The 11056-nt window shown below is 35.9% G+C and overlaps 2 protein-coding genes across 2 annotated transcripts; one reads left to right on the forward strand and one right to left on the reverse strand.

Annotated features, from left to right (window-relative positions):
• Positions 1–2966: 2966 nt before the first annotated feature.
• LOC109218896 lies at positions 2967–3599 on the reverse strand. The gene has a single exon (XM_019383296.1). The coding sequence runs from the start codon at positions 3597–3599 to the stop codon at positions 2967–2969; it is 633 nt and encodes a 210-aa protein (XP_019238841.1).
• A 1721-nt stretch (positions 3600–5320) lies between these two features.
• Positions 5321–10409, forward strand: LOC109218902 (3-oxoacyl-[acyl-carrier-protein] reductase 4-like). Its single transcript, XM_019383300.1, has 11 exons — positions 5321–5728; positions 6766–6908; positions 7430–7483; positions 7716–7796; positions 7870–7915; positions 7989–8083; positions 8173–8205; positions 8352–8486; positions 8567–8660; positions 9882–9964; positions 10056–10409. Exons 1-11 carry the CDS (start codon positions 5554–5556, stop codon positions 10086–10088), a joined length of 972 nt encoding a protein of 323 aa, XP_019238845.1. The 5' UTR covers positions 5321–5553; the 3' UTR covers positions 10089–10409.
• Positions 10410–11056: the final 647 nt, after the last annotated feature.

An 11056-nucleotide genomic window follows, 5' to 3' on the forward strand; every position in this document is an offset into this window, starting at 1 on the left:
GCTATGCTCTCCTACCGTGTTTTATTTTGACGTTGTGATGTAGTGTTATTTTGGGGCCCTCTCTCATTTATTTTCTTATACCATTCATTATGTAGTTTCCTATTTCTCTATCTTGTTATTGTTGTTCTGCTTATTGCTCACCGTACATGTTTACAGTGAGTGTCTTGTCATAGCTTCGTTACTACTTCGTCGAGGTTAGGCCCGATACTTATTGAGTATATGAGATCGGTTGTACTCATACTATACTTCTGCATTTCTTGTGCAGATTTCGCTGTTGGTCCCAGCGACGTTCAAAGGTGATTGCTCGGACCTTTTTCAGGAGGCTTGAGGTAGTGCTGCTTGGCGTTCGCAAACCCTGAAGTCCCATTCCTATCATTTATCTACTATTTTTTTTTCTTTGTATAAAACCGTACTGCATTCTTGTTCAGACCTTATATGTAGTATTCTAGTGGCTCACGTACTCCGTGACACTAAATCTTAGGAGGTTATGTAAAAGGTGTATGGTTGACTTATTATCATATGTAACTGAGTTTAACTTTCATTATGTCTTGTGATGATGTTACCTATTAGACTAGCTCATTATTTCTTATTAAGAGTTGGCTTGCCTAGCAATCAATCTTAGGTGCCATCATGGCCGCAATGTTAGAATTTTGGGCCGTGACAATACACTTGAGTATTTTCACGCTTAAAAGACATCATTCTCAATCTAACTACATACTAAGGATATAAAAAACATATTAAGAGTGTGTTTGGTATGAAGTGTTTCTTGAAAAATAAGTAATTTTCTTACTTATTTTCTAGTGTTTGATTAGATAGCAAAAAAGTATTTTTTGAAAAATATATTATTTAAATATTTATTATGTGATACGAAATGGGTAAGAGCATAAGAGAGTGGTAGGTCAGGGTCTAGGGGTCAGGGTGAGAGTGGTGAGGGGTAGGGAGTGGCAGGGATAGAGGGTGGTGGTGAGGTCTGGTGGAAGGGTTAAGGGTGGGTGGGTGTGGGTAGGGTGGATGGGAGGTATAGGGTTGGGAAGGTTGGAAAAGGTTTTCTCTTCTTTTGGTAGAGAAGTTATTTTTCGCAACCGAAGGAGAATGAGTTCATGGGAAAAATATTTTTTAAAATATTTAAACCCACCAAACATGAGAAAATTAAAATTCTTTATACCAAACACATGCCCAAAGTGTTTCTCTTATTTTGTTCCATATTTATTTGAGATTGAACGTCGTAGATTTTTCTTCTCCACTAAATTGATTCCTTGGGGCTTGAGCCACAGTTACAAAGCTCCCAAACATGTCAAGAGACTTCATTTCTAAAACATATGTTATAAAAGGACCCACTCACGTGTATCTCATTTTTGAGTTAATGAGAATTATCAGACTCATCTTCTTCACCTCCTCACTTCTCTCCATTTCTTCTCCCTTAATTCCTTTCTTCCAATCAATTGCATGTTAGATAAGTTAGTGAATTCAGCTGATTTTATTGGTGTAGTAGCTTTCGATTGTTACTATGTCAAGGGTATGAGAACTCAACATTGAATTAATAGCTCTCTACCTGTAATAACGGGGAAACATATGAATTTTGATATCGAAAAGTCGGGAACAGTACTCTGCATATAATGATGGTGTAATGGTTGGCATGAGATTCCAAAATGAAAATGCCACAATAATTTTAGCTAAATCGAAGATCTGACTGGTCAGCATCAATCTGTATTGTTAATGTCAAACGGTTAACAGTTTGATGAATGTCACGACCCAAAAATCACCCTCCGGTCGTGATGGCGTCTAACTTACTTGTTAGGCAAGCCAAGCAAAACAAAGGTGGAATAGATAATGGAATTAATGGAAATAGTACAAGTATAAAATCAAATGCCATAAATAAATTGCGTCAATAGATAAAATCCTCCCCGCAACTAGAAATACGAAGTCATGAGCTCTAAAATAGAAGCACAAGTCTAGAAATACAAAATGAAAATACTGTCAGAATAATGACAACAACAACTAAAATGGCAAGAGACGCCAAAGACTGCGGTCGAAATGCAACTCTACCTCGTCTCTCCGCAACTCACAACAACAATCACAACGACTCTCCGCTCGATCCAATACTTGGATCTGCACAATTAAGTACAGAGTGTAATATGAGTACTACCGACCCCATGTACTCAACAAGTATCATAACTAACCTCGGCGAGGTAATAGAGAAAAGAATTATCATTGATACTCGCTAATAACATGTTCAATTCATAAATTTCACAAGTACACAACAGTAATATCATCAAATCATAACACACAGATAAGTCACCTCGGTGCACAAGAGGTAATGACAAGCCTTGTATTGACTAACAATCCAGCCTATAAAGAAGATATTCATCTATTATCAAGTCTCGGTATATAGGTAGACATATAGAGAATATATATACCGTACTCCCACAAATCAAACCAAACAGCATATAGAGACGATATACATAACGAGGCTGTTATGGATTTTAGAAAAATATGCAAGCAGCAAGAAGGTTGAAAATAGAATTGAAAAACTGTCTCTAAAATTTTATTAATCATAGGGCTTTAAATAGCCAAATAAATAAAGTAGTACACTCTTCCTACAACTAAATTACTAAACTCTTACTATAATTAAAATTCTGAATCTTCTAGCAGACTCCTCCTAAAACTAAACAACTAATTATTCTAGAAAACTATAGCAGTAACAGATGCAAAATCCAACACTCCTCCTTGCTTCTGTTGCTGCAGTCTAAAGAAGGTCATCCTCAATTCGTTCTTCTGCTATTAGTGCTTGTGCATGAGCATCTTTGAACTTGCACACTTTTGTAACATGACCTTTTTGTTTGCAATTTCCACATAATGCATCAGGTCTCCACCAACAAAATTTTTCTAAGTGTGTTTTCTTTTTGCAATATTTGCAATAAGGATAATCGTTTTTTTCTTTTTGGTGTTTCGCATTAAAAATACCCTCAGTAACTTTGTCTTGTCTGAAGGGCCCTTCTTTGCTCTTGTGCTTGAAGAGCACTTATTAATTCTGCAACAGAGATGGTAGAGAGATCTTTAGACTCTTCCAGAGAGGAAATTTTGGATTCAAATCTCTCGGGAATTGTCACAAGAATTTTTTCAACTATCCTGTCATCTTTGAAATCCTCGCCAAGCAACCTGATTTTATTGACAATTAAAGAAATTCGGTCAGAATACTTAGCGATGGTCTCATCATCTTGCATTCTAAGAGATTCATAATCTCTTTTCAAATTTAAAATCTGATTTTGTCTCCCTCGTTCACTTCCTTGATACTCCTGTTTGAGTGTTTCCCAAACTTCTTTTGCTGTCTCACATGCAATGATTTTAGAGAAGATTGAATCTGCAACTGAATTTTGAATTATAGTTTTGGCTTTGTATTTTTTGGTTTTCTCATCTGAATGAGCTTTGATTTGGGCAAGGGTAGGATTTGCAGGAAGTGGTTGTATAAGTCTGTCTTCCATTACAACTTCCCATAGATCATAAGCTTCAAGATAAGATTTCATCTTCACTGACCAAATCTGATAGTTTTCACCAGTGAAAGTTTGTGGGGTATTCAAAGAGAGACCGCTGCTTGCCATTGTTAAAAATTTGGTTAAAAATCGGTATGGGTAAAAATGTGTATGGTTTAAAAGCGGTTGTTTTTAAGCGAATTCAGATATCCGTCAAGATCAATGGAGGCTCTGATACCACTGTTATGGATTTTAGAAAAATATGCAAGTAGCAAGAAGGTTGAAAATAGGATTGAAAAATTGTCTCTAAAATTTTATTAATCATAGGGCTTTAAATAGCCAAATAAATAAAGTAGTACACTCCTCCTACAACTAAATTACTAAACTCTTACTATAATTAAAATTCTGAATCTTCTAGCAGACTCCTCCTAAAACTAAACAACTAATTATTCTAGAAAACTGTAGCAGTAACAGATGCAAAATCCAACAGAGGCATGTATACATTCCAGATCTAGCATATAGAGAAGATGTGCGAATAAAATATGTATACATCCAAGAAAATTGCAAGTAGAGAAAAAATGCAATAACCAAATATTGATAAGTTTTCCCTCATACCGTGTGTATACCATCAAGAGAGAAACATGAGAATTCACACCTGCACTAATAACTCACGTTTTATATACAACAACCGCACGGACAACTCGCGTGCTATCATAACTCAGAATCGTACGGATCACTCACGTGTTATCAACACAACCCATATCATACAAAAAGCATATACAAGAATACATGTACATGAACAATGGATATCAAATTACATACTCATGGATTGATATAAGTGACATGCTAAGGTGTAGGCATGCGCAAAGTATACTACCATAGTTCAAATTAGGCGATTACGCCACAAAAATAGCAATTAACACCTTTGATCAGGAGATCAACCAATAAATAACCTCCAACATGATTTAATTAGCTCACAAAGGGGTTACAAACATAAGAAACATGATAGCATGAAGCTTAGCAATCAATTCAAGGCATATTATAGTCTAATCGCTATCCCAAGCATGGACAAAACCCTAATGCACGCACATGGGCTCAATCCCCTCACATGTACGCCACCCATAGCGCGTAGCCAACACTAATAACTCAATTGCAACTAGTGTCTCAACCAAATTTAGATAAGATACTTACCTCAAGCAGGCCAATCAATACTATAGAAATCTCATCCCGCGCGAATCAACCTTTGAACGGCTCGAATCTGGCCAAAAATAACTTAATAACATCAACAAAAGTCATATGAAACAACCTCAAACAATAAAGCTTGATCTTTAACAAACATACCAAGTCAACAATCCCGGGCCCGCACCCTGGAACCCAACAAAACTTATAATTCCCGAATACTCATTCTAATACGAGTCCAAATATATGTCTTTTATCCAAAAGGGACCTCAAATCAACCCCTAAATCACCAATTTTCACTCACCAAAAATCATAGCAAAAACCTCCAAGTGTTTCGCTTTAAATCACATAGTCTAGGTGTAATAATTCATGGAAAACAAGATCTAACATCAAAATAATGTAGAGTTTACTCACCCTTTAATTTATAGTGAATTCTAAAAATCGCTCATAATCGAACTCCACAACTCCCAATAATAAAAAATAACCAAACCCTCGAATTAAATATTCTGCCCATCTATTGCCGTATTACGAAGAAAATCTGGGTTCTGCGAGTTCACTTATTCTCCAATCATCCACTTCTGCGGTCCATCGTTATAATAATAGTATAAATTTTGCTAGTTAGTCCTCCAATTTTAAGTTATTATTACATTGCCCACCTAAATAAAAGCTCAACCGAATAAGAACCTCGTACAAATCGTCCGCCATTACAAAAACAAAGACAGCTCTCTTCTCTTTCGTCATTTCCAAAGTTTTGTCGAAAACATCGAACTTCTCCTCCCACCCCATCGACCGGCGACCCACCACCCACAACCACCCGCATTGTGATCTCTATACATACACTTTTTACACAAAGCAGAACCACTTTTATTGCATTTCATTAATTTCTTGTTTTATTGGAAAATCAATGGCTTTCTCTGCTACAGGATCGCCTCTTATGTCCCTTAAATCAGAGGGAAGAATCACAACGCCTGACAACAAAATCTGTAATTTTCTTCAACCATTTAGGCTAATTCAGCCCCAGCCCAGAAATTACTCCAGCTTGCAGTGCAGATCAAACAGCAAAAACTCAATTTCCTCTGGTAATAATATTTCTAAGTTCCATAGCTTTTTCTCTTAACTGGGTTTTTTTTATTGGTTGCCTTATATGATTTATATATACACAGATGTCAGACACATACAACACACATACGCACGCACATTTGGTTGCCTTTATATGATCACACACACAGAGTCAGAGAGGATCAAGGACAAGATAACATTGAGTTTAACCAAATACGAAGTGATCGTTCACGAAACATCTGATATGAGTTGTAGCATTTTCTGTAATTAAGTTCTTGAAATAAAGGGAAAGTTGAGATTTTGGACTAGACGCTACGTGTGAAGTTTGGTCAAGCTCAAGCATTTGTTAACTAGAGTGTGTGTGTGTGTGTAATGTATATAGATGTATATGTGCAGGATCACACACAAAAGAAAAAATAATAGTTGAGTTTCTAGATAAATAAAAAAGAAGTGATTGTTTAAGAAACATCTTATATTTGTCTAGCATTTCTTTTGGATATTGAATTAAGGGAAAGTTGAGATTTTGGACTAGATGTTATATTATGTATAATTCTTTTTTTCTTTTTGCCTCAAGCATTTATCAACTGGAGTGTATGTCATAATGTCTCTGTTTCAATTTAGTACTTGTTATGGGTGTATAAGACGTTTCAAATAAATGCTAATTTATGCGTATGTTGGAAATTAGAGAATTCCACCTTAAAAGGAAAGAGCAAGCTCGAGTGGTGGAATACTATACCAGCAAGTATATCGTGGACTATATGGAACGAAAGAAACAGAAGATGTTTTGAAGGCTGTGCTAACTCTATCATCGTATACTTTACTTTACTCGTGGTGTAGATTGGAACATGTAAATGAAGCTGAATCAGTGTTAAATGTTAGAAGCCATGCATGATTACAAGGGGCATACTTTTGATGTTTTGCTTCTGAATAATTTGTTCAGTTTTAATACGACATCCTTTTGTGCTAGTTTACCTACAAATTTGCTTTACCTTCTAAAACAAAAAACTAGATAGTGTTGCTTTATGCAGATTTTATTCATTGCTAATGATTTGTGCAGTTGTAAACGCACAAGCTATCACAGTTGAACAAGCAGCGCCACAAGTCACTTCCAAAACTGAGGCTCCTGTTGTTATTGTTACTGGAGCTTCCAGAGGTATCGGTAAAGCAATTTCATTGGCTCTGGGGAAAGCTGGATGTAAGGTACAAGATATGCTTCACCAAAAATTTCGATCTAAGTTAAAGAAAGTTATTCCTACGTGATAGGCCTAATTGGGATTCACATTCTTCTTGAGACTTTTGCCCTGAATTAATTCGATTGTAACTGGTAAAGTCAAGCTGAAGAGCAGAGTCTGAAAACTGGTTGGTTTAGTAAAATCTACTAAATTTCATATAGTTGGTAAGCATTACTTTTTCTCTGAAGCGCTTCTTCAAATAATTCTTAGGATGGTTCATATGGAAAAGGTACTTGAACAGATAAGCCGTGAGATTGTAACTACCAAATTATGTGAGCTGAAGTCTGCTGCATTGCTAGGACTAGTTTTCCTAGGGAAGAAATAACATGGTTTTGGTATATGTGGTTCTCTGATAGAAATTTTCATAGACATAGAGTTCATCTTTTCATGTTGCTTTCTCTGCTCCAGATTCATATTTAACTGCTTTACAATAACTAATGCTTTTTATTTAATGTTTGCTTCTGAAAAGGTTGGTCTTGAACTTTTCAGGTTCTTGTTAATTATGCAAGGTCATCAAAGGAGGCTGAAGAAGTTTGCAAAGAGGTGAAGTGCTGCCTCCTAAGTGAATATCTTTCCTGATGTGAATGTACTTAATATCACACACCGATAAATACAGTTAGGATTACTGGTGTCTGGTGGTTATCCCCATCTATTGGTTGCTGGGGGTTTAACCTTTATCATTGCCAGATTTTGTAGTTGATCTTAACTTTGAGGTTTCTTTCTTAATGGCTTAATGGGAGAAATATATGATTTTTATGGATTATGCTTTCAACAGATTGAGGCATGTGGTGGCCAGGCTCTTAGTTTTGGCGGAGATGTTTCCAAAGAAGCAGATGTGGAAGCTATGATAAAAACTGTGAGCATATTCGAATGTTGCTTATTGTTTGGAAAATCCAAGTTCTCATTTTGGTTTTGTGAAATTTCTGCAGGCAGTTGATGCATGGGGAACTGTTGATGTTTTGATAAATAATGCAGGTTATTAGAAAAGACTCTCCTCTTACTATATCAGTTCCTATCCAGTAAAACCTCTCTGATAATTTGGTTTCAGGTATTACAAGAGATGGTTTATTGATGAGAATGACTACTAAACAGTGGCAAGAGGTTATCGATCTAAATTTAACTGGCGTATACCTTTGTACACAGGTGCCTTTTAGATTATTGACCATTCACTTTGATCACTTTGATAGATTTCAAATTTTAGATTGCGGATCTAACCATCTGTCTATCTATAGGCGGCAGCCAAGATTATGATGAAGAAGAAAAAGGTACTTTTATTCATGTGATTTGAAGCTCTTTGTATGAAACATAATTCAGTAAGGCATTGAGAATGGTCTTATGAGTCATCTGCAAAACCATTTATTTTCCTCAAAATTCGCTCCAGCACTAATATCATTCATCTTATTGTGAACAGGGTAAGATAATAAATATAGCATCAGTAGTTGGCCTGGTTGGCAATTTTGGGCAAGCTAACTATAGTGCAGCAAAGGCTGGTGTTATTGGCCTGACTAAAACTGTGGCCAAGGAATATGCAAGTAGAAATATTAATGTATGTTGTTGGGACATGCTTAACTTCAGGTTACATTAGTTAGTCTCTGTTTTAATCTAATAAGTCCTCCCGAATAACAGGTGAATGCTGTTGCCCCTGGGTTCATTGCATCTGATATGACTGCTAAGCTAGGGGATGACATCGAGAAAAAGATTTTGGGGCAAGTCCCATTAGGTCAGATCTCTCTCCATGTATATAGCTACTATCTCAGGATAAATTGTTGCTGTTGTTTTTTTTATCATAAATCCTGCTTCAGTTGACAAACTGAAAACGAGATGGCGTACAAGGAGTTGTTCCAAGGCATCCTCTCTAGAGTCCAATTAAAGGTCTTGGGATTTTATAAATGGTTTTTTTGAGCTTGAGCACTTCTGCAGGGCGAGAGATGCATAAGACAGCACCCAGGGGCAGAGCTAGGTATCAGTAAGGGGGTTCAATTGAATCCCCTTCATTGAAAAAATTATATCGTGCAAATAGTACAAAAACGAACTCATTTTTAGTATATATAAACTGTTGAATCCCCTTAATATAAGGGAAGACTCTAGTGTTTTTTTTTTTTGATAAGGAATAAGCCTATGGAGGTTCGAACTCGCGGCCTCATATAGAATTCTTCAGCCTCTGACCAGTGAGGGAAGACTCTAGTGTGTAAAGGGGTTCAAAAGATGCTTTAGGTCACAAATTCAAATCCAACTTATGTCATTCTAATATTTTTTTTTATACCTTCAGATGACGTCGAGCTACCTCCAGACGCTTGCTTCACCTTGATTGAATGTGCTCCTAATAAAAACTTAGGTCTTCAATATGAGAGGTTACCTGCCTCACATATGTTGATCATTGATGAGGAAAAAGAAATACAGTCGTCCTTTATGGATTTCGTGATAACATTGGTTAGCTTAGTAATGTGGCTTTGTGTACTAGAGCTCATTCCTACAATTAATATTATGGTGCTACAATCAATTTATCCCATAATTTATGTGAGAAACTATGACATCAGTCTTCTAAATTGGAATCAATTTCTCAAATTGTACGAAATCATCTTGAAGTCCATGCAGACCTAGCAAAATTAGGGCACAACGGAAGAAAAAGATCTATGTAGGCGATATCAATTAGTTGGGATTAAATTTTAGTCATGTTAGTACATTTATTTTAGATCCTATGTTAGGAGTCTTTTAGTCCTAGAAATTCTAGTACTTCTCATTTTTTGTGTAATATTTGACTGAGATGACTTTAAATGGAGTGACATGGTCAGTGAGGATTCATATAGTCGACCTGAACGTGCTTGGGGTAAAGCCGTTGCATTATACGAAATAATGCATAAACTTTGAGCTTGACTGCTGTTATTTAATCCCCTCAAGAGTTGATCTTGTACTTATTTATGTTTCTTAAATATTTTTCCAGGAAGGTATGGTCAACCAGAAGAAGTTGCTGGACTGGTGGAATTCTTGGCCATTAATCCAGCAGCAAATTATATCACTGGCCAGGTTTTATATTTTATAGCATTTACCACCTTGTTTATGTCACAAAAAATGCAATTTTTGAGGATCTTATTGTTTCAATTATATGTTCTTGCAGGTTTTAACTATTGATGGTGGCATGGTGATGTGATGTAAGAGTTTTTTGGAAAAGTACAACAATTTGATACTTCTGTTTTTCAGCCAAATGAAGACTAATTACAGTTTTAGGCAAATGAACCAAGAATATTTTGAAATAAATTAATATTGGTTTTGAAATAGCCTTCTTCAGCTTTTGTACTGAAAATGATTGCTGTTGGAACAGTTCTCTATGTAGCTGACATCAGAACTGTCTTTAGTTCAAGTGTCATTTTGAAACACAAAATTATATCTGCCTAATACCGACAACTGATGATGGGCATATTTGTGTATGTTTTGATATTATCTTACTCTTATCTTTATCGCTTTATAGTTATATTTTGTGTTGAATAAGCCCAAAATTTGTTAATTATGCTAATTAGTTGTTATTTGGTGAATTAGGGACATTATTATGATATGAAATAGAAGGAATTTGCTAAAAGTTGAAGAAGTCACGCCACTGAAGGTTGTAAATTATAATATGGCGAGAAGTTACAATATAGCATAAAGACAAAATAACATGAAAGTATTATAAAGAAGGAAAGTTTAAGAAATTACGTGGGAGTTAGGCCAACATCTCGCTACACCAAAGAAAGCATTAAACATTTGGAATACATGGAGAGGTGCGGTGCGACAAATTTCAGTCGTAACAAAGCGACACCAAGGTGTTTGCTTCCGTTACGTTGGCGACGCACGGGTCCTATTTCGAAGTTATTTCTTCTCCTTTTTTTTTTTTCTTTTCTGGGCACTTAGTTATTGCTTTTTTTTCTACACTTATAAATAGTCATCAAACTTGACTTTTACACAATTTTTGAGGAAGGGAAAGCACAGAGTCGCCGTGGAGGCTGGGTTTCATCTTTTCTTCTACCAAACTTTGTACTACCCTTGTTCCAGTTTATGTAAACCTATTTCCTTTTTGGTCCGTTCCAAAAAGAATGACCCCTTTTTAAAATTGATAACAATTTAGCTTAAATTTACAATTCT

This window comes from Nicotiana attenuata, unplaced genomic scaffold (assembly GCF_001879085.1).
Source record: "Nicotiana attenuata strain UT unplaced genomic scaffold, NIATTr2, whole genome shotgun sequence".
In the NCBI taxonomy this organism is placed as follows: Eukaryota; Viridiplantae; Streptophyta; class Magnoliopsida; order Solanales; family Solanaceae; genus Nicotiana; species Nicotiana attenuata.